General features: G+C 41.7%; 1 protein-coding gene across 7 annotated transcripts in view; it reads left to right on the top strand.

The window, feature by feature from the left end:
* adgrb2 (adhesion G protein-coupled receptor B2) overlaps nt 1-21,773 on the top strand; it is a 268,441-nt gene extending 246,668 nt beyond the window's left edge. For 4 of the 7 annotated variants that reach the window (XM_071204889.1, XM_071204887.1, XM_071204888.1 and 1 more), the window contains 4 exons: nt 1,001-1,036; nt 3,111-3,224; nt 16,847-16,900; nt 18,743-21,773. In XM_071204889.1, coding sequence (XP_071060990.1) covers nt 1,001-1,036; nt 3,111-3,224; nt 16,847-16,900; nt 18,743-18,919 — 381 coding nt within the window. In that variant the 3' untranslated portion in view covers nt 18,920-21,773. The remainder of the gene's footprint in view (nt 1-1,000; nt 1,037-3,110; nt 3,225-16,846; nt 16,901-18,742) is intronic. The other 3 variants (XM_071204890.1, XM_071204891.1, XM_034095060.1) reach the window with 3 other exon arrangements.
* The last annotated feature ends 2,692 nt before the right edge of the window (nt 21,774-24,465 follow it).

Here is a 24,465-nt window from a genome sequence, read left to right as displayed (position 1 = left end):
ACTATAGAAACCAGTGGAGGGAGTATTCAAAGATACATTTGTATCTCCTTACAACTAAATGTTAGCTGTAGAGGACAAGGTATCATCTGCATTAAGTGCAGTGTGCTATTGGCTATCGGACCATCATTTCATTGTATAGCAAAGTGTCGGGGGATTCCTCTTGAATTTTGTATGAGTGAGTTAATGACTGCTTTATGTGTGTGCCCACCAAAACATGCAACATACGATACATGTGCATGTTGCATGTCTACCATATTACAAAGCAAACTCAATCACGGAATTTCTCTGTCCAAGCAAGGTAAGGATGTATCTGTCGGAGAACCCCGATGCATTGTGTAATATGAGTAGTAAAGGATGCCTCAAGAGAAACACTTAACCTCTCTATCTGTTTGCATATGTTTACCTTTTAAAACGTGGCTGCCATAGCATTAGATCAGCTTTTAACAAAGTGTGGAGAACAGCTCCTCTCGTTGCCAAATGCAAATGTAGCAGTCGGCGAGAGCCACATAGGAAGTCAGGGGTGGAATGCGATGCCAGGGCCAGATGAGTTGGAAATGTCTGCAGCTGTTCAGTTCACAGCTTGTGTGCCAATCGCTGTAGCTGCCGAAGCACTTAAGAGGAGAGTGGTGGGGTCCAAACGAGATTAGAGCAAGAAAACCATTCTTCGTAAAGAATGCAAAGCAGGTGATTTATTTATGCTGGCTTTGTAAAGATCGTGAGCCAAGGAATTATTGTTTCATTCTAATTCTGGGTTATTCCACTTCACTAATCTCATTATGTTCAAATAGACTGAATAATTAGTATTTTGCCTTGACATTTGTACGGGTGTCTGTGTCGTGTTTGGCAGCCAATGCATATTAGCTTTCTTCTCGTGGCTGAACAAAGGCACTTAGAGTTCCACAGATGCATTGAGATAGAGAGGTCTTAAGTGCAATAGTGGTGGAGGGGTTGGTCATTGATGCTTTCTTCTCTCCCCCTGCCCCCACCCCTCCTCTTCCAGAGGAAAAGAGTACGGTACTCTGAGCTGGATTTTGAGGTAAGATCACAGACCTCAACCCACTGTCATCGTCTGCTTTCGTGTGCTTCTGCCAGGACTTGAGTAACGCATAGATAGAGGAGCAAAAAGCACTGCTAAATCCCTCCCTTCACACCTGTGTCTCGCTTGCTTTTAGGACTACGGACTGTTCTAGATCTACCTTAGATATAGTATGCTGTTTCTCCAACAATGGCCTTCAATCTCTACCTATTTAGAGGCTGTCCATTTATGAATCAAATAAAAGAGAAAATAATCTTCATAATAATTACATGTACAATCAAATCAAACAATAGTCATGTTGGGGGTCCTGGTTAAAGAAACAGCAAAGTGGAGTGCTTTTTGTGTGATTCAGTTATGGTGATATGGTGACACGTTTATGGCTGTAGTTGTTTGGCTGGTTTGACGGTTTTCTCTTGGAACAACATGGTTTGGCACTGTGTGAGTATGTGTGTGTTAGAAACACCTGGGTGTCCTGTGAATCTCCAGTCTATAGCCAGCATCACATTGCAACAAAATAATTTCCTTTTCATTGCCCTTTTTTGCGGGAATTCAGTTCTGTTCAATAGACTGTTGCAAAGACTGGACATTCACTTTCCACCATGGAGATATATCTGGTTAGAGGGTGTGTGTGGTCACAAGCTACTAACAGTGACTTTGGCTGACTGTTTTACTCGTCCAGAAAATGTAATGGAGTCATTTCTGGCCGCTGCATGAATTTAGAAGAAGATTGCCTCTCTTTGACATCAACTCTATTCTCATCAATAGACTGTTGACTTGAGAAAGAGGTTGACGTAGAAGTACCACTAATATAGCAAAGTGTAAACTTCCATGATTTAATGGAAGGTAATCCCATTTTCATCCATGTCTTATTTTTTTTCAAATGGCGTTTTCCCATGACTTTAGAACGTAAAAATGTTACTTTATATAAACTACAATATGTATATGGACAGTAAACGCTCACAATAGCAAGCATTCATTAGTTTTAAAGAGCCACATAAACTCTACCAATAAGTCTAACTTCAACCAAACAACCTTAATATTTCAGTATAACTGTAACTTGTTTCAGCTTGGTAACATATAGTTACTAAATAATGAGTTATGAGTTGGCTAACATTAGCTTGTGTTAGCTAATTATGCTAATGTTAGCAAACAAACATTAACTTTAGCCGATGTTAGCATATCTAGATACCTTAGCCAATTCATCAGGTTATTTGCTGCTTAACATTCCGTAACCTCCCTTTTAATTGTACAGTAGTCAAATAGGGTTACAGGTTTTATCGGACATAAATAAAAACCTTTGATAATGTGTCTCAGAAAAGGAAACATAAACACATAAAAGGAGCAAGGAACTAGTAGCACCTTCTTAGCTGAGCAGAGATGAGAATGCCCACTCTGGAGTCATTGGAGCCATTGCTAAGTGCGAGTCCTGGCTGGTAAGTGTGCGGGTGTAGTGCTGGCACTTTGCCCCTGTGTCACTTTTAACCTGGCAAGCTGCTTTGACGATTAGCTACTGCCGAGCCGATACAGCACTGCCAATTAGCACCGAGGGACAACAGCAGTGGCACTGACAAATGTAGTTTGCTGTCAGAGGTTTATAGATCTGGATTTATTCTCCTTCCAGACAGACATATTCAGAACTCAGGGATGGCAGTTTTGTCAAATATCATCTCAATAGGGCGAGAATTAAATATCAGCCCTTCCTTTAGACATTTAATGAGATGGACAAAATCCTGATTTAACAGGACTGCCAGCTAGCAGAGCCCAGTCTTGAGCAATGGCATTTCTGTCAGTCATTTTCATAGAATTTTCGCTTTCAAGACTCCTCTGCAGCTCTCCCAGTTGCCAAATTCTTAAAGACTGGGGAAGTGGATGATGTATGAGCATGAGCCAACAATCGATCGATCTGTCGGTGTTCTTCTAACCCCCTTTTCACGGCTGGCGTCACTGCAGTCCCTCAGCATTTTACCCATTTTCCCTTCCCCTGCCTGCCCCTATATGGCCCCCCCTCTTCTTTTTGCTTTTTTGTTCCTGTTTTTGGTTCATTTTTGCTGTCCCTTCCTCTCTTCCCTTCCAGAAAGTGATGCACACTCGCAAAAGACATTCTGAGCTGTACCATGAGCTCAACCACTCGTCCAAGTTCCACACCATAGACAGGTATAGCAGGGACCCAGCCATGTCCACATTCAAGGTAAGACCATTGCCCAAAGCGGGACGGACCCCGCTGTATCAATGCATATCCACCCCTTCCGCACTTTTTCACAACCCTAAAACCCAACCCCTTTAACACTAAATAATTTAAACAAATTATATCAAATTCTGACTTCCGCTCAGATTTAAATTGCAGTAGCATGCTTCACAGAAAGTAGTGGTCATAGCCTATCCACCATGAAGTACTTTTGAAAGTGGCTGTATTCATAGTATTTTCCAGCTAAAATGCTGCCTTAGAAAACATCTAATGTAAATAGTGTATATTGTGTATTTTTATTGCCATTTCATTAATTCACTGTTGTACTTATTATCACACCCTTGGGGAATCGATCAATAACTACCTCATCAATACAACTTTAGAGGCACAATTTATTCCAGCTTACTTACGGTAAATTTATTTTTATACGTGCTGTAAATAACCTGAACCTAATTTGTTCTCACTTGTGGTTATTAAATACCTGTCAAAACAGTTGATAACTTAAGCTGTTAGCTGAGGGGAAATCAATCAAAGCTGTTTAATAAAAATCCAATTGTAGCAATTTAAGACCTGTGAAACTATTTCTCACTCTTTCCAAACCACCTCACAAAATTGCAATGCTGATAAACACGATTGTGCCTTCACACACACGTTTTTTGTCTATGTCACATTGGTTTAATCTGTTTGTTTTCGGGATTCATTGTCTGTTTACTCTATGTTTGATGTGTCTATGTGGGGGGGGGTGAGGTGGGTGTGTGCGTCAGTGGGGTGCTTGGGTTTGCAACTGTGCGCATAAGACACAGAAGTATCCTTGAATCATTAATAAGCCATTATTAGCAGCAGACGAAAGAATCCCTGCTGACCTTCAGAGGGCCAGTTGCATTACAATGTAAGTACACACGCATTTGCTCACACTTCCTTCATCTGCGGAGCTTCAGTGCGTAGCCGTGATGAGTTGGTCAACCTTGTTAGGTGTACTTTTCCCTGGCATCGGCACCATGCTGGCACATCTTATTTACAGCGCCAGTAGAGCAACAGAGGCCAGCCTTAAATCGCTCATATTCCCCACGCCACGTAGCAACATACTGTACACATACACACACATATGCAAAGACGCTGCCATGTCCCAATGCCAGACCCCCGGCCTGTTCCTTCACTCCTCATTTGCTCAACGTCTTGATCAAGACTTTCAGAAGCGTTGGCCGTCTCCCCATTCATTAATTCCAAGCAAACACTTTGTGGAAGAGAAGAAAAATGGCAGGCATGAGACATATTATATTAGTGTGTGGTTCTTACCAGTTGCGCTGCAGAATGTTAATGTGGCTCAGAGGGAGAGCAGGTGTGCTTTCAGATTACGTCCAATGGTAAAAGAAATGAAAGCACAAGCAAATAATAGATAGGCCTTATTTTAGGTAATTAAGACAAGTTGAAACGCACATTTCCTCTGGGTTTGTGATGTCACATACGCTGTGAAATGAAAGGACAGCATAGATATGGCTTACTCATCCAAATCCATTATCTTTAAAGTAAGTAGGCAGTTCACTTAACTGTGAATAATTACATGGATAATGCTATCAGTGTCAGGCCTTTGACAGGACCACGCTTGAGTTCAGCTCCGCTGTTGTCAACATCTCACTTCGAGAGTCACCCCCGGACACGGACATGCTGACTATACAGTAATTATGGAGATGAGAAGGGAGTGTGTGTGGGTGTGCGTGTCCGTACACTTGCATATCAGAGTGCCTACTGTACGTGTGTGGCTGCTTCCCCTAGTGCGTGGTTGTAGGCTGGAGTTTGTGTGTGTATGAATCTTTTTTTATTTTTGTATGTGCATCTGTTTTTTCTCTGAGATCAGTTTGCTTCACTTTCTGTGTTCGAAGCACATTAATTGTGTTTAAGAGCGCATGAGTAATGATATAATTGTTTCATAATACCCTTAATAACCTCCTTTCTATGCCATATAGCAAACACCGACAGTGACAGTGATGTACTAGACAAGTGCTGTGATTTAATTGCAAACATAATTGCATTTCACTATGCTATCTTCTCACGGATGGACTCCCACAGTACTTTTACATTTTATATTCACCCTTAACTTCGTATGGCCAATTTACTTAGTCACTCAATATTGAGCTTTTCACCTGTAGTGACATGGGAGGATAGCCAGTTCAAGTCAATACAAAACTAGTAGAAGGGAGAACTTCATCTGCCTTACTTGTCTAACCATTTACTGTCACCTACCTCAGGCAACGACGCCTCAAAACCTCATTAACCCCCCCTGACTTTACAAGCCTTTCTCTACTTCAAAGTGCCTAAACAGTATTTTAACCCGAACATAAACAACTTTAACCCCTTCTAACCACCCCGGACTGTTCGTTCAACACAGGTCCCCCCTCCCCCACCACCAAGGCACAACACAGAGCCATCGCTCGTACGAAGAGCCTCCCTCGTTTACAAAGAAAGTCAACGTAAGACCTAATAAACCAAGCATAAACCTTGTGCAGTAGAACCCACTTAACTCACTCTAAGACTTGAGTTGACGCGCTACATGTGACTGTATGTGTCAGAGTTTGCCACTGTATGTGCTGTATATGTGTGTCGGGGGCTGCAAAAATGTACATTTTATATTTGATTGATTGATACATTTATTTCGAACAAGTAAAATAAATAATTACAGAACAAAACAAATGTTAAAGTGCATAGTCATGTAAGAGAAATCAAAACAAAAAATGACATTTACAACAACAACAACAGCATTAGCAACATAAACAGTGCCACATCTAGTGTTCGAAAAGGAGTGAGAAGAAGTATAACTTATTTAATCTCACCCCGTTGTCCCTAAATGATTTATTTATAATCTCTAATCTGCAATAATTATAATTTGTATGCATTATTATTGATATTATTAGTATTATTAATCGGCTTTACCTGTTGATTGACACATATACATACACTGATATACATATATGCACACATACATATACACACCTGTATTAAATTGACTGTTCGCTAAACAACTGTTAATAAGCAGGGGTGTTGAGTTTGGATCTTTCCACGTGTTGAAGTGGTGGACATAGGGCTGTTGGCTACTTAGTATGGGCTCAGAACAGTCTCATAATACACACATGCACACAGAAGGATTCACACTTGTGTTTTTCAATGCACACACAAATGTGTTCCGTTTCATATACATGTAAATACAATCCAATTACAGAAAAAAAATGTACATTATTATTTTTGAACCTCACATATTTGTTTTCCGTGTAAAACCTCTGCACCTGCAAACACAGACCGCTTTCTGTGCACGGATCGCTGTGCATTCGTGTGTGGGTTTTTTGAGACTCCCCTGACGGTCAGCCGATTCATACTTATAATTTGTTCTATCTATAGCCAATCAGATGTCTCCTTCATTCTAAGCCAATCACATGAGCGCGCCCCCACGAGGTTATGATTGCTTGCTTGCGTTCATGACACTTCATATACGCATTTTGCGCAGTCCGGTCAGCTCGCTAAACAGAGGGCGGAGCTTCAGGTGATTATGTAGAGCTGCGTGTCTCCATCAGACTCAGCAGCTGATCTGATCCCTCTCTCGCGTCCGGTTATACTTCACTCGCGTTTATGTCCATATCGATCAGATCCCTCCCCCGCCCCGTTGACAGTTCACTGTCTAGCACTGGCTTCGGAGTGCACTGATCGATTAGGCTAAGCTAACCTGTAGCTGCTCCCTCCACACTTACAACAACTTCATACAGACATAAAGAAAGCAGCTGTATTCGCCATACAGGAAACACACATTTAAAACGGTTTTGCCTGCCAAGCATTCATCAATGGTTCGGAAAGTGGCGCTGTACCTTAATAATATAAAAGATTGTATTTGCGTGCATTTCCTGTTCGGAAAGTGGCAATGTACTGAGAGTGGAGGCAGGCCCTGTTCTACGGGGGTGCATAAGGGTGCAGTTGAGTCGTTATGCACCCTCATTTGAAAAATTTAAAGTGAAAAAAAAAAAAAAAGTGAAAGATATTACATATATAATAATAATAATTATAATTATAATAGTAAGAAGAAGAAGAAGAAGAAGAAGAAGAAGAAGAAGAAGAAGAAGAAGAAGAAGAAGAAGAATATAGTTGAAATAAAATAAATTGTAATTGTGGTTAAATATCATTGTCTGCTGCATTTATTTGGTCAATTTAAACGGTAGCCTAAGTAACGTTATTATGTCAGGTGTGCGTGACCTGTGCCAACACAGTCTCACTCCCTGAACGTCCAGGAGCGACGCTTGGTCAGGGTCCTATGGCGTGTAGTTGTGATGTGCCGAGTCTCCTCTGAGCGTTCATCATCTGCAAGGTGCTTACACGGCAGTCAATGGTGGACATCAGAAAATGGTTAAAACAACCAGCCCTTATCGCCAGCAGTAACACTGCATCTACTGCAGGTAATAACAGTTCAGATCATGGGGACATTACGTTTCCCGCGGCCACTGTCGTGGACACTAACGTCCTCCCGCCCGACTCGCCGGCTTTGCCCGCCTCGCCCACGGAGGCGGAGGAGCCGTCTTCGTTACCCCAAACACCGCCACCCCTTGGCGGCCCGCAAGTGCCAGAGGACCTCGGCAAAACAGAGCCTGCCCTGGTATATTTAAAAAAGTACCCAACTCGCCTTTACAGTGGGGTAAGGCGCTCATTTTGCAGCTCATGGTTTCAAAACAGAGATTGGCTGGAATATTCCTGTAAAAAAGATGCCATCTTCTGCTATGCATGTAGACATTTCGGTCTTAAAAGGGGAGTGATTTGTAAAATATCCATAAAGAAAAAGTAAATCTGTTTACAGTTCTGTTTCATATGGGTGTTGAGATGTATCCATAGATCTCTTCATGTTGCTCTCAAAGTGCACCAGATTGATGCTTTTAACTTCAATATTTAAAAAAAAAAATGTTCCCGGTAGAGCATGCCCCCGGACCCCCCTAGAGGAGGTGAGGACCCCCCTAGAGGGTGGTAAGCCCACTCCCCACTTATAAAAATAGCACTTTACCCCTGCACCCTCTCTAATCTCAGATGCACCCTGAGTCATTTTGTTCTGGAACCGGGCCTGAGTGGAGGTGTCCTGACATTAGCGCCTGCAGGCAGGCTCCATGGAGCTGTCAGCTCCGGACTGCGCAAAATGCGTACATGAAGCGCTACGTCATGAACGCAAGAAATCTACCCTCGTGGGTAGTGCTGCGTACCGGTACGCCGAACCGGTACTGGACTTGTAAAAAGTTTCGGTTCAAGTCCGGTTAAAACCGGAACGTCGGGAACCGGTACTTGGACTCGCAAAAAAACTAGCACTTACGTCTATTCTGGTTTCTGTGGTCATTTAAACATTCCCTGATAAACATTATTCAGCGTCAATAAATGAGTGCTAATCCCAGTGTGCTCAGTGTACAACATCACATGTCATTTCACCTTTGATTCACGGTTTGAAAACGTAGCATTTCGCCACATGCTAATGCTAACCGGAAGTGAATAATTTTCAGAATAAAAGTTAATAGTGTGAACTTCCGGTTTTTTCAGAATAAAACTGATTTAAATTAAATAGTGTATTTAATTCAAAATTACACCATATCAACATTGATTTTAATTTCTAACAGTATGTTTGTACATCACTATGTATGTAGTATGTACTGTATAATGTACACATGTAGAGTTGTAGAAAATACATGGTGTACAGACAGTACAGTACACTCTGACTGTACAGCCACTACAGTGTAGCCTATACTGTATAGTAGGTGTGTAACAGTGTAATGGGTATAGTCTACTCTACACTCTACCTTTCAGCAACGTTTTAGGGATTTAGGCTCAGTCAGCTCAGGGACTGTTTGGTTACTTTAGTTTGGTAAATTAAATAAACGTTTGAACTTTGTAGTAGTTCACTGTAGTTGCTGTCATAAGTCATTTGTAGACTAAGTGGCAAAAAGTGTTTTTTTTTTACATTTGTACTTTGTAGAGAAATGTAGACACAAGTTGGAAGGGAGCACAATAAACCTGACGAGTTTGAATTTGAGTTTATTATGAGTTAATTTTCAATTGATAATTAGCTCACAATAAGTTCACTTTAGTTACTCATACAACTTGACACAAGCCATGGGTTCAGGTCCGGACTTATAAGTCCGGACCTGAACCTGAACCTCTGGACTTGAGTCCGGACCTGAACCTGAATGTGAGTCCAGGTACTCAGCACTACTCGTGGGGGCGCGCTCATGTGATTGATTTAGAATTGAGGAGACATCTGATTGGCTATAGATAGAAAAAATTACAAGTACGAATCGGCTGACCGTCAGGGGAGTCTCAAAAAACCCACACACGAATGCACAGCGATCCGTGCACAGAAAGCGGTTTGTGTTTGCAGGTGCAGAGGTTTTAAACGAAAAACAAATATGTGTGGATCAAAAATACATATGTAAAACTTTTTTTTGTAATTGGATTTTATTTACATGTATATGAAACGGAACACATTTGTGTGTGCATTGAAAAACACAAGTGTGAATCCTTCTGTGTGCATGTGTGTATTATGAGACTGTTCTGAGCCCATAACTTAGGGCAATCCTCAGCATTTAAGAAGATGGTGTCTGTATTTGTAGCCTTTTAGGAAAGTATATGGATTAAAAAAAAGTGTTAATGTGCTCCAAGCTGTTTTCGTAAGCATGTCCGCCTAACTAGCTTGCTACATTCAGTAACTGAACATCACTTAAGGCCAAGGAGCACATCTTTAGTGTGTGTGTTTACAAGTTGCAATAGCAGAGTTAAGGCTTACATTAGCAGTTCAGTTCAGTGCCCCTTTTTAGGACTCAGGGTAGTTTACCTTCAAGCAGCCAAAGCCAACATGATCTGGTATAGAAGTAAGTTTGCAAAACACAGTGGTTAGTCCTCATCCTAAAAGCCTTTACTCTGGTAACGTTAGAAGTGAACACATATTGTACAAATATGTATGCAAGCTAAGCAGTCAAACAGGGTTGCAGTACAATAATCATTCCAACATGTATCCTTATCATAATTGGCAAACTGTACAAGGACAAATGTATAGAAAGATTGCCTGGGACTCCCAGCTTAAACTAGCTAATCAAGCTACCCAACTAGCGTAGGAGGCTGGGGTTAAACGAACAGTCAATTCAGAGTGAGGTACTTCAAACTTAGTAAAGTAATACATGCTTCAATACATGTTTAGTGAAAAGTATTTTCAATAATTAATTATGTGTATGTATACAGTCACAAAGACAGTGTCAAACTATAATTCACATCTATGTGCTCATCTACTACCCGTCAGCGCTGTCTCATGGTGACGTGACTGTGTTTGATGAGCCTAAATATTAGATAGTCCCCTAGTGGTGTGGTGGTGTAACGGTTCAGTGCATCAAAGCTTTTACCTCCTGTGCTTCTGCATTCATATTATGAATGCTCCCCTTCCTGCATTAACTCCTGTACAAATTCATTTTGAAATATACAATCTGGAATCAGTAGCCAGAGAGATGGATGTGTAAGGTCGTTTGATGCAGGACTGGATTTACCTACCATGATAAAAGAAAATCATAAAAATATTTTTGGGAGGTTTTTTTTGTTGCTGTTTGGGGTTGTTTCTCCATTCCTGTAGCGCCTGTGTGTGGTGAGACAATCCATTCACTCATAGTTCCCATTTCAGTGCCAGAATTAAACCTTATGATCCAAACACTATAACCAAGTGATAAATGAGTTCATAAAAACAATGACCCATCCAAAACCGATTTATAATCACCTCATAAACCATGATACTCCATAAACTAGCTCCTTGGCACTAAAAAGGGACACACATGATGCACTTTGTGTGGGTGCCTATCGGAGAAATATCACAAAGACGTATGGGGTCAGAAGGAACCTGATTCATGTACTTCTCTGGAAAGGTAGGATCTCTGTAGAGGGGGTGAGTGGATATCAGACATTGTCCCCCACACACAATTATCTTTCTACATTCACCTCTTATCCTATTTCTGTTCAACTGCAGTGGGCTTAAAGTGGCATCACAGATAGAATCCACACCCTTCAATCTCTTGAATGTCCTTGTCCACCCATACTCATGCTGTTACTTTCATATTGCTCAGTAACTGGTAATGCCTTATAGATAGAGCCTTGTAAGGATGATGCATGTGATATGCAGTATAGATGTCAACGAGATGGAACTACTTGTCAAGACAGAAGGAGAATGCATTAGCCATTAACCTCAATCTGGGAAATCATCTTGTCTGTCTTTTCTATTAGGCCGCTCGTGTAGCTATTCCATTACTCCGTAGATACATGTAGACGTTGCTCTCTGTTGCATATTCTGTTTTTAGAAAAATAATATGCGTGACCTTTCAAATCTACTCTGCAAAATGTCTTACTGATAGACAATCGCTAACAAAGGTCAGTTGCAGGCTGTGACACAAACATATTATGTTTCTCCAGCCAGTTTCAGACATCTGTGTGCATTTGTAATGCAGCACGATACATAGCAACTGCTATACATTCTGAAATGTTGCTACGAAGTTACAGAGGTCGCTTCAATCTAATGTGGATTGATTGTAGATTGTTTGCTATTATTTTCCTTTGTTGACATCAGAAAAAAAAAAGCTACTCACCTTGAATCAATTGTTTCGGTATAGATGCACAAGTGTCTGCTCTCATAAGAAAACCATATTGCAGAGTTACACTTGTTTCATAGCCCTATTGAAGTGGATAGAAAGTGGGCTTCACATGAATGCAAATGGTGAAAACAAATCCAAATCCTTTGTTTAAAGTGCAGTGGATGCTCAGGCAGGGGCCATATGGCGAGCAGGGTGATGGAGTCCATTTGCTTTATCTGTCTCGTAATGGAGAGAGTAGACAAATGGAGTCAGTGGGGTTACTGAGAGCCAGAGTAATGCAGTGTTTTTGTACCTCGGTGTGTAACAGCGATACTGTGTGCGCTAATGTGTATATCCAGAACTGCTTCTTGGCCTCCTTCACTGTGGAGTTACCCTGTCATTTTCTATCCTCGCCACAGGGTTCAGCAGGTCATAACGCAAATATGCATGCAGTGCTGTGCCTCTCTGTGTGTGGCTTGGACGATGTGTGCGAGAGAGGAAAAGATAGTTTGCTCTGCATAATGGCCTAGCTGATGCATTTTTTAGCCCTCAAATGGGATGTATTTCCATCCCGTCGTCTGCTGTGTTCTTGATTTAATGAAGCGTGCTTGGCTTCGCTCTCCAGATAGACAGTGAGAAGTTGCGCGGAACGCAGTGGGATGGAGAAAAAGACAAAAGAAACAAGTGCTCTACTTTGAATTCACTCATGCTAGATCAGAGTAAGGACAGGGAGGACATTTTCGATTATGAAAGATGTATTTGCAATCCAACGGAAATGGCATGTGTTTGAGTTATATGGTGGAATTAAAGTGTGTATGGCTACATATGGAAATATATTCTGGTATAGTCGAAGAGGTTTCTCCTATTATCCTTTCCCGTGAAAGAGCGGTGCGATCAGGTGCTCTCTGTATGCTTAGTTTAGTTTTTTTGTTTTTTTTCGAGCGTGTAAAACCAAAGAAAATACAAATGAAACAAAAGATGATACAGACATGATCCAGTACTATACAAATGAATGCAATAACAAAACGAAATATTTAATTAATAATTGAATAATCTGTAGTATTATTGTCTGATATCAATAAGCTTTAGCTAATTGCACGTCCGAAATGCTTCCTCAGTTAACGTGAGTGGCTGTTATGGATAGTGTGGCATGTTTTTAGGCAACTGAAGGGGAGTGTCGCTCAGGTCAAGTGTACGCTTTGAGGATGTCTTGTGTAGAATGCTGATGTATCATTTTAAATGACAGAGACTACATTTTTGTTGATTCAGTAAGGGCAATTTGCCTGCACTTGCAAACCCTGAAGGTCTTGATAGTCCATTTTCTAGCATTAAGCTACTGTAGAGGGCTTCAATTTCACATCCCAGCAATAAACCAAGTCACCCACTCTTCTCCCTCTCCATATCTCATTCTCCCCTCTATTCATCCTCACGGCTTGACATTTTCTCTCTCGCTGTCTCTGTCGTTTTCCCATTCCTCCCTCTAAACTCAGCCCTCGGTGGCACGTTTGAGGCATTAATTGAATAATTAATTCCTCTCATTAGCTTGTTTTTAATTATGTCCATGCCCCCTTCTCAGTGCCGAGCATAAACTCATCAACTGTTTTCATCCTTCCACACAAATTGCCCATGAAAACTGAGGGTTGGCGGAGTGTAACTTTAGCACACTGGCTCTATCAGTGGCTCCTAATGAGGGGCTTGTTAGCCCAGGCGGAACAAGCCTAACACTGGCTTCGTGCACCAAGAGGCACAATACTCATTTAGCTCATTTAGTGTCCTTGGGCCAATTAAAGGGAGGTGAAAAGGCCCGAATAGCTAGCTGGAAATGTTTGCACTATAGGCACTGGCCTTGGATTACATCGCACTGATCCAGACAGCAGCAAACCAAGCCTGTGTGTCTGATTGCTCGTTTGTTTGCAATGTGTTGCACTAATGGAATTTATTTCCTCTACATTCTCCAGATGTGGCTCCTTTGAAGGGCCTTATTATTTGTGACACAGATTCCTTCCCAGCTAAGGGGTCAATGGTCCTAAAGACTGCTATGCCCATTTAAGCTATTTAGTGCCCTCTAATAAATGATGCCGGTACTGAATAGGCAATTTGGATAATTATCTTGATAATATAATGTAGTAAACACACATGCAAACCTTGAAATAGCCCAGTTCTGGTTCAATGACCCAAAGCCCACTGACAGCTGACATACTAGTCATGTTCTGGTATCCACTCAGTCTGCTCTTGCATCGTTTGATGTTGCTTTTATTTTTTCTTTGTGTATGTGATTTTAGTTTGTGTCAGGTGGCACTACGCGTATGTCCTTTCTTTACTTTACTGCCACATTTTATTCATTTCTGTTTTTTTGTTTTGTTTCCCGATGTGTGTGCTTTGTTGGCGGACTGGGCCTTGTGTTGCATGCTTGTTCTCATGTCCCAGTATGAATGTAGCCAGACAGTCAACAGAACCATGGGCATCCAAGTCAACAAAGGTAAAGTTAACCCACTTACCCACAACCACCTGTCTCCCCCATCATCTCCCAAAAACATCCCGACACATTGCTCACCCACATCTAGACACAATTTCCATTCCATGGTCCAAATGAGGGGGACTCTGAGTGGCAGAGAGTGGGCCTCATCCACCAACACTGTGGCGGAGGCTTCTTGAGACGACTTTAGATGTTTGTGCTGTAGCATCTTGTTCTAGCGAGTTCTATCCCTAGACAAACTCCCCTTCATGTAGCTGTGCCATGCTTGTAGCTTGTAGTTTTTTCTCTCGGAAAAAAACCTGTCACTTGCCAAGTTGCCTGTAACCTCAAGTGTTGGGCGAATAGGCAGAACATTTCACATTTCTAACTGTCACACCTTTGGCAATCGTTTGATATTTTACTTGTGTGTTACTGCCACATACACTTAATTTGACCCTGCTGTGCCTAAAGATTCAAAAAGCAACCATTGATTCCTCTTCCTTTAAAATGGTGCCGTTGTTCAGGTACAGTATCGGTGAATGGAACCCTGTGTTGCCAGGTCCATAACAAACACGAATGAAGCACAAACTGATCTTTACTGGTTGAATATTTGAATCACGTTCGTTTCTTTGAATGCTGATGAGAAATACTATATTAAAAAAGGCCTCAAAACCCATCTCTTCAAACGAGCCTTTGCCTAGACCTTTTTATCTCCCTTATTTTTGTATTGCTTTTTTATTAATTCTACCGTGTTGTGTAATGTTTATTTATACTGTTCATGCTCACTACTTGTAGCACTTCGGGATTTGAAATCAAATATGAAGTGCTTTATAAATGGAACCCATTATTATTATTATTATTATTATTAAATATAAAGGCACTCATTACGGTGATGAAACATTTCCAGAAACAAAGTCTGTCAGACATTAATTTAGCCTATAACTAATGGCACACAATGTCCATTTAGTTTCCCAGGCCTGACATCTTTGGCTTTTTGAGAGGCTTTTTCTGTGCTGTGACATTTACAAAAGCTGCATGTTGAGTCATTAAAGTGACAAATACAAGCAGAGATATAGTCGATAAGTTCATCTCAAGATATACATCTCTATTTGTCAGTTTAATCTTTACCAATATAATATTACATTTTGATGTTTGATGTGTTCTTTAGGGTTACTAAAAACTAAAGCAGATTAATGTAGTAGGAGTAAAATGTACTCAATGCTCGTAGTATTTACATCCACTGATGCCACTGAGAATATATAATCTTATATAATTAATCTGTTGTATAATAATAATAATGCAAATTAAAAATGTTCTATAAATGCTTTCCATATAGGCAGAGCTAATGAGCACTTCACATATGGAGTTAAATCCATCCAAAGGCAATGTGCTTCAGCCTTCAAATGTTTTTAATCTCAGCAGGGGTTTTTTTTTTTCAATCTTACACACCACCACCCGAACACAAACACCCATGTAAACACTTTCACAAACAGCTCAATTATGTCTGCTGCTTTTTACATTGCAGTAGCTTTGCAGCAGGGCACCAAAAGCTCCAGTCAAATCAGCCAATAGTAACCACGTTGTTGGAGCTTCTCAAGGGAGTCAATTTGTGCCCAGATAGTCCTTCTCTTTTGTTGCCCTAGTGTTGCTGGACTCATCATAAACTCACACCCCGAGCAACCAACAAGGAAATTGTGTTACCTCAACTGCACATGTTAAAAAACCTCAGACCTCCCAAACAAAAGCATAGCACCCCAAGCTGCAGTTTTCTGGCAGGAACATAACAAAAAAACAATAGATAACTCAGAGCAACAGCAGGGGACGCACGGTTTATGTTTTTAAGCCTCAGGCCGAACATACAGAGTCAGCAATGTCCACTGTATTGCCTAGCTTTAACTATGTTATGTGTTGTGTTAACACATACAGTATACAATCAATAATGCAGATAGTGTAGATAGCACTTCCTTGCACTAATAACCACATGCGTTATCTTCTTTCAACATTATTTAGAAAACATGAGCCACGAAGCCTCTAGCACCGCACAGTAGATTCACAGTTAGGTTTTTAGAGTCAGATCACTCCACACCCACATACCCTCGTCTCTTTCATCCCTTTTCTAGTAGTTGCAGACGCTATTTGTGGTGTGTAGCATGTGGAGTCCTTCCTGCAGTCTCTCTGCCCTTGCTTTGTCAGGTGTTCCTCTAATCGTTGACAGGTTAGGACGATAAAAGTCAACTGTTCCAACACAGTTTGAAAATGTGTGAAAAAAACCTGAGTGTCTGATCACTGGTTTGTGCCCATGCGTGCATATTGTGTGTGTTATATGTTGTAGTGAGAGAGTTGGGGGGGATTGAGAGATGGAGAGAAAGAAGGGGCCAGGTGTAAGCACGAAGCAACAACTGCCTGGTCACCTGCAGAAGGTGTGGGAACAATGCTTCTGTTTCAGGGCAGAGTTGTCAGTGACTGTGATCCCCCCCCCCTCCCCTTCTTTTCTCTTTCGTCTTTCTGCCTCTCTCTCGTCACCCCCTCCTTGTCTTCTCCCTCCCATTTCATCACCACAGAGGGAAAAGCGATGGAGCATTTCGTCTGCCGGAGGTGAAAAGAACTCGTCGAGTGTAAGTAGAGGGGTTTCTGGCCGAGAGAGAGAGAGGCAGAAAGAGAGGGATGAGATGGGGCAAGGAGGGAATGGAGGCAAGGCAGAGATGGCGAAAGGGAATGGATAGACACGAAGTAGCAGCACAATCGCGTTAGCCTGGTCTCCCTGGGATAAAGTTGGGCTTAACTGCAGCATTACCCACCCTCCTGCATTACAAAATGTTCCTTCGCCGGCATTTAGCATGCAAATTGGCTCCCAGATTATGCCTTTTGTATTCATTTTACCAACTGTCAGGCTGTGACGCATGGAGAATGATAATCAGGCAGATATTGCCCTCTAGCGCTCTGGTGACGATCGTCACACTGCAACGGGGCGGGCGGGGGTGTGACTGCAGATCAATGACTGGTTTATTTGTCTGTCTCTGTTGAAGAGTTAGACAGGGATTGAGAGTTTGAATAGCTCAGAGAGAATAACGTGATTATCTTATAATAGTAAGCAGGTGGGATTGTGAAAAGGAGATGGTATTGCTAGGATGTAGTGGGAGAGCATACAGCCGTGCTCTCTGGAATGGATAGGCACAAAGAGCACGCGTTTTGTGAATATCCCTCCTCTAAATGTGAATATTCAGCTCCATGTAGTCCAGAAGCTCTGCTGCATCTGGGTCCATCCTGTCCCACATGTAGTCTGTCTTGTTTTTCCTGTCTTTGTATGTTTCTCTCGCTCCACCAAGAGTCATGTGGGCCAGCGATCCCTCATGTCTTTCCCAGCTCGTATCTGCAAAATCATTATCTCTGCGAGATAACGAGTCTGATTTGAATAATGCCCCTTAGCTGAAGCATAATGCTACCTCCAATTAGGATTTTTTATTAATCCCCCAACATGTATTTTACATGCGTGGTGGGCCCTTCTGTGGAACACATGCGGAGCTCACAGACCCCGGCTCAGAAGGTCTCATGATATTAGTAGTCTGAAAGTCACTGATTGGGAGAGGTGGGAGATAAAGGAGGTATCTCAGTGGTAGTTTGATGATAAAAAGGCATGGTAGAATGGAGCCTAGGATTACAGGTATGTATGGCACTGCTTTTTTGTGTTCTTCTAAGAAATGCCACTGATTGGTTGGACTCTGTGTGTATGTGTGTGTATGTGTGTGTGCTGGTACTTTGAAAGGTGAAGGATAGCTTCTGCGAGTGCATATCTATTCATCTCCAAACTGCATAATGGCCATGAAAGGCGAAGGCAATGGTTTTCTATAGGCTCTTCATTTTATTACAACTTGGGTTTTCTTTTATTGAGTTGCTCATCATTTCTACCTGTGTTTATAACATTGTATTCACCTTATTTTAATTGCTGAAAGTTGTAAACAACAAGTTTGACGTGTCAAGAAAACACACGGTTAGACATTTTGTAATCAAGCAAAACGATTAGAGAGATTATCTAATATAATGAGGCTACATTAGCTGCTAGTAGCATAGCACACACATATCTACGACCGAATTGGCCTGGTCGAGTTGCATTTTGGGAAATGTAGGCACCAGTTATTATCAGTCGCCTGGAAAGTTGTCCTATTTGGCTAGTTTTCAATCTGGCCTTGCATGGAGGTGACGTTGTAGAATGATGGGTGGCGAAAACAGACAACAGGTATTTACTTATTTATTTGTTCAGCCATTTTCTTTGATTCTAACTTTTGAGTTTCTTTCACAAAAACGATGAAAACGCTGTTATTATAACACAAATGGTGTCAAATAAACCATCAAGACCCCGGTTGTATGAAACAAGACCTTTTCTTTGATCACGTTATCACCTTAATAAGGAGCTTGATTTTCCTTACATGGCCCTTTTCCTTGTCCTCCTCCTCCATCAGGACAAGTCAACCCCGGAGGAGCAGTGCTCGTGGGACAGCTTCAAGACCATGACCCCGGAGCTGTCCATCGTGCCTGGGGAGCAGAAGGACCGGATGGAGCTGCACAATAAGAACTGGGACTCCTCCTCCGCTAACACGCCCGACTCATCCGAGGGAGACTTCCAGACTGAAGTGTGAACACACACACGGAAACACCCTCACTTGAATACGCACTCTCGAACTTCTGAAAAGCTATACATAACTACATGATTTCTCGCAAAGATCTCACACACACTGCTCCCCGTCTCCTGCAATGTGCTCGTTCGGATGCGTTACTGTATTTGTTTACTGGGTTGGACAGACATGGAAAGAAGACTGTTCTACCCTATATTTTCGCAAAGACTATTGAAGAAAGAGAACAGGGGCTCGACATGTCTGGGTACTGAAGAAGATTTTTAAATGAACTTGAAAAAAAACTATGAAAAACGTATTTCTGAGAAAAAAAGTCTTGATTTTATTCTGGAGAAAAAAGAAAATCTCTTTCAATTGTTTGAGGATTTGGGGGGGGGGGGGAAAAGAATATTTCTGCACCGTTCAGTTCTTTTTATAGCAAGGGAAAACAATGAGGTTTCTCACGCTGGTAGCCCCCCCTAGGCACCCTACTTTCATTTATTTCCTTTTCCATTCTAATGACAGAAGCATTCTATCTCTCAGTCTTTCCTTTTTTATTTAAGTTTTTTACTTTTCATCATTTCGGATGGATGTGGGATGTGCTCATTGATATGTGCTATCTGCTATTTTTCGGGCTCCAGTTCAACAATCCCATCCATCCATTCCTCTCACATTCTGTGTCAACAATGTGTTTCCCCCTTTTTTCTGTATTTTCTATGGTTTAGTTAAAAAAAAATGTCCTCCTCTATGGTTTGAAACTTTTAAATGAAAAAATAATATGATTGAAACAACTGTTCAAGAAGAATTGATTTATTTTCAGACTGGTTTCATTTCTGCTGCCTTTTTTATTTCCTTCATTTCCTGTGAGAATTAACCCATGTGAATCTTTAATACATTGAGAACACACACTGTATATGTGAGCTTACTTTCTGAGGGTGGCGTGTGGCGCATGTTAGCCAACCTAGAAGGATGGTGATCGTCATGCTGATTCTCGCATCCCCTTTTTTCCCCCAGTGCTTGGAGATAAAAGCCTTTAAAGATTGCGGCATCTGAATCCATTTCAACCATCACCAAAGTGAAAATAGAATATATCAGTCACTTTCAGCCCAAATGGAATCCGTATGAGCATACCGCAAAAACGTACCATCATGCCGCTTAGTGAACCGCCAATCCGTTTAGCTGCTAACTCGCTCTTCCCCTGTTGCTGAGGGTTTATTGTTTGCTTCCCTCATCCTTCGTAGGTGTGTCTACTTATTCTAGAACCCTTCCATTGATTTAAAGACAAATGCCTTTCTTTACTTTCGTCTACCACTTTGTTTCTCGTCTCCTGCTGCCAGCCATGCATCGTGCTACCAAGAGGCATGACATCTTAATGTTAGCTGTGAAGCACGATGTATAATTGTCATCCACATGGACACCTGTCCCTGTCATTTAATCCTGCACTTGTGAGCACTGCGGCTGCAGAAAGAGAGTGTGATAGAAATACCGAGTCACAGAGGTTATGAGGCTACAGGGTGGCAGACGAGGCGAAGAGGAAACAGCCACACAAAAAATCAGCCAGTGGTGAGGCTTCCTGCTTGATATTCCACATCCGTACTTCGGTCGCTGCAAGAGGACAACCAGTTTTCCTGCTATACACATCGTCCCCGCCACACACCGGCATAGAGAAAGTGCCAGGGTGCAGGATGCATTCAATAGATGGTTCGATAACTTTTCTGTCTACTAATGCTGCTCCCATTAGTCATTAGAAAGAGATGAGGGACAATTTAAGGAGAAAATAGTGCAAGAGACAATGGTAGCCAAGGATAAAAAAAAAATCCAAACATATATACTTAGGAAGCTTGAGGCAGGAAGAGATGCAGATTAAGAAGGGCAGCTCTCAAAACTGTAATTATCCGGAGATGGCGATTTGTCCTGACATTTTCCGATGCAGCCCTCAAACCATCTGTTTAAAGATCTCTAATGTGGGAGTAGTGCGGCGGGGCGCAGATGGTGAGACAAGAGTGCGGCTCTCCTAACCTTTCAAGTTAATCAGCTGATAGACAAACATAACGCTCCCCTCCCTCTCAGAGGAGCGAGATAGGTTCGGCCCCCAGGTTGCAGAGCGATAAGGTCACATTCACCCGACCTTCTACGACGCTCGGGATCCAGGTGTAGAGTGTCCAGAAAGGAAAAGGCCGTGGCCTCACAGTCTCATTCAGCTGGCGTTAGTCTATAGCAGAGAAAACATCAGTCTCAGGGGAAACGAAGTAGACCTAAATGTAGACACGTCTTTTGTATACATAAAACTGTTTTAAGGACAATGCTATGAATTCTCTACAAAGCCTTGTTCCCATGGTAACTTAAAAATGGGATTTGAAGATAGAAAGAGAACGAAATGTGATTACAGAGCACGATGAGATTTTGTTAATTATCTTTTTTCCGTTACGAGCTTTTCCATACTTTGAATAATGTGACAGGTTTCACCTCAATGAGGGCTGGAGTTTGCTGGTTTTCATCTTCAGGAACGGTAAGTTAGATGCTGCCTGATTTATCGCGAATGAGATGTTTGACCACGACTAAGGATCTACACACATTTGTACAGCCGTCTTTGATTAACTCTGATGTGATGCGAATGCTAACACATGACGGTTTGAGTCATCTTTTTCATTGTGTGCTTGAATCCTGCCAAACTTAGAATATGAAACAGCCTTGGATGAAAGGCGGAGGCCAGCTCCAAAACCTACTTCACTCACCTCACCTCCACTCTTCGGCCTTTTGATGCTTAGGTGTTCATCGTCTGCTTCAACCATCCAACAATCCAGCTGATGTATTACTGAAAACCCCTCCCTTCCCTTTTCTCTCTCATTTTTGTTCTTTTTATACATAAGATTGTACAAAGTAGTCCTCTAATGTTTTCATAGTGTCTTTTTATATGAAAATAAATTTTCAAATTGATCTCAGTGTCTCATATGTGCATAAACACGCTGCTTCAAGGGCATCTACTGTAGATGAGCACGACTAGGCTCTGCTGTGATGTGCAGTGTACTCGCAATCCCACATTTTCACATTGGGTGTTGGGCATGACAAACTCTGTTACCCAGAAGCATTGAAGCTTAGCTGTGACCAATCAGAGTCCCCGCTGGTCTGTCTGAAAATGTAAGAGGAGCAGTTCTGTGGGTCTTGAAGTCATGTTGCACTGGGATAACCAAGGGGGGGAAATGTCAACTCAAAGTGATTATTTCATTAAAATGTATAAATCTGAGCAATGTTTATGCTTTAACAATTTTGAGAGTGATTTCCACAAAAACGGTTTTGATATGTAACACGGTGAAAATAGTCACAGCAGATGGGCCTTGACAGTCAAGTCAGTGGTGATGAAATGAAGGAACAAGAGGCAAGAGATGACAACCGTCACATGCCTCAGTCATTCCACATTTGTCCTCCGAGAGGCTTGTAGGTAATTCAATGTGGTTGACTCTGCCCGTGGAGCTGCAATCACTCACCCCAGAGGAAGGCCACCGACTGGAACTTTCTCAAGGAAGTGAGGGGGAGGTCAGAGGAGGAAGAAAGTACAGAAGGCAACCAAGGGCAGGATGCATGGTGACAGTAAAGACAAGGACAATGCAAGGGGCAAGTCTGTGGGTAATTAAGTTGTAGTAATGGCATGTCGCCAGTGACCTAAGGAGAGATCTGATTCAAAAATAGGAGTGGAGACAAAGTGAGGAGTGGTCAGACATGAGTTGACACATTTCATCTTGAATGACTGAGGCAGTGTCCATAAGGAACGTCTTGGCTTTTTGGTCTATGCAATGGAGACTGGACAGGACATTGTGTCCCTGACAGCACTGGGAGATAAAAGTGTGTTGCATTGCTCTGAAGAGAAGGTCCTGAATGTGTTATATTGCTGAGTCGAACACGAGCAATGCCGAGTGCTCAACTGTGGCTTTTCAAAAGTGACGCAGCAGGAAACGTTGCACTTTTCATGCATGGTCCAGCTGATAGGATTCATATTTTCTGTGGGTTTTTGCAACATCCAGCAAACAAGCGGTCATTGTTGTGGTGTTTTGTTTCTTGTGGTGTTTTCTCTTTTTCCTGCACACAAGACTCGCCAGTACTGTGACGTCAACCGCCCAAAAAAAAGGAGCATGGGCTGTGCTACGGACACCAAGAACAGAGAACATTCAAGCACCCGCTTATTAGCCCACTCAAAAGCCATCCTCGGTGGTTGTCTGCCTCATAGATATGTGTTAGAACGGGCCAGTAGTAGTAGTAGCACCCACTATAGGTTCAAAAGGCATCTGTTCACATGGGTGATCACCAATACAAATACAAGACGACACTAACCTCTATTGGCCGTAATAAGTATGACAGGAGCAAATGAATAAAGTCTTGTGTCACGTGATGTAAAAAGAGACAAAGGATAAACGGCTAAATAATCACAGGACTTTTAAGAGGAGGCTGTCCCTTTTTGAAAACAAAAACTCAACAGTGGCTTATTTTAAGTTATTTCAACATATTTTACTTTTTTAACCCGAAACTATGACATTTTCCGATACCTAACCAAGTAGTTCAATTAGCCTAATGAAAGTTTAGTACGGTTTTTTTGTTTCACTTACACAACAAACGGGTAGGTGGAGTTTGCCCGTTTTGCACCATCTGAAACATTAGAGTTTGGTAATAACGGCTAATAACCGCCATTTTTTATCATTTCATCACAAACAAATTGACTCAAAGAAAACCTTGGAGTTATTCGCTGCTTGATAGAAACCTGGATGCGACAGGGGAAATACATAATGCAGGAGGTGGTGATGTGCCGGCCCCTTGTAGAGCCAATCTGGCTAATGATATACTGTCGTGATGTTCTTAGGGGATGACGTCATTTTACTGCCTTAGACTAATCCAAGATGCATTATATAAAAGATCATGACATGATTGTGTGTAGCTTTACTCTAAATGATGTGATTTGCTTGTTATAGGTGATCATGTTGAGGTATGTAGACAGGTAAGGTGGTGGCAGTTGTGCGCGAAGATCAAAAAACTGGCGGCAACAAATCAAGGGAACCAACTAGTGTTGTCACGATACCAACATTTTGGTTTCCATACCGATACCGAGTCAAGAATTGCGATTCCGATTATTTTTCGAAAAAAAGGGAAACAGTCTTAAATGTAATTATTGTGCTTTATTTCACACCAGAACCATAACAAAACATTTTAAACAATGAGAACAATAAATTAAATAAATGACTATAATTTGTATTAAATACAATTAAGCATCATCTATAAACAACTTTTTGGTTTTTCGCTTCTGGCGTCTTTTTTGTCAACAAGCCGAGGCGCAGCGGCAGTTGCACTCCCACTTGCAGCCATGCTTCTCGTTTTCTCACATGCTCTGGCAGCTAGCGCGTGCAGAGATGGGGTCGTTACTAAAAATAAGTAATATATTACATATTACATATTACTTTAAAAAAAAGTAATATATTACACTACTTCGTTACTATCTACATAAAGTAATTCGTTACTTTACTCGTTACTTTACTCGTTACTTTACTCGTTACTTTACTCGCAGGGCCGGCCCGCCCCTCCCTACAGGC

Source organism: Pseudochaenichthys georgianus, chromosome 11, assembly GCF_902827115.2.
Source record: "Pseudochaenichthys georgianus chromosome 11, fPseGeo1.2, whole genome shotgun sequence".
Taxonomy (NCBI): Eukaryota; Metazoa; Chordata; class Actinopteri; order Perciformes; family Channichthyidae; genus Pseudochaenichthys; species Pseudochaenichthys georgianus.
The sequence above is the reverse complement of the archived record's forward strand: the minus strand, read 5'-3'. Positions and strand labels throughout refer to the sequence as shown.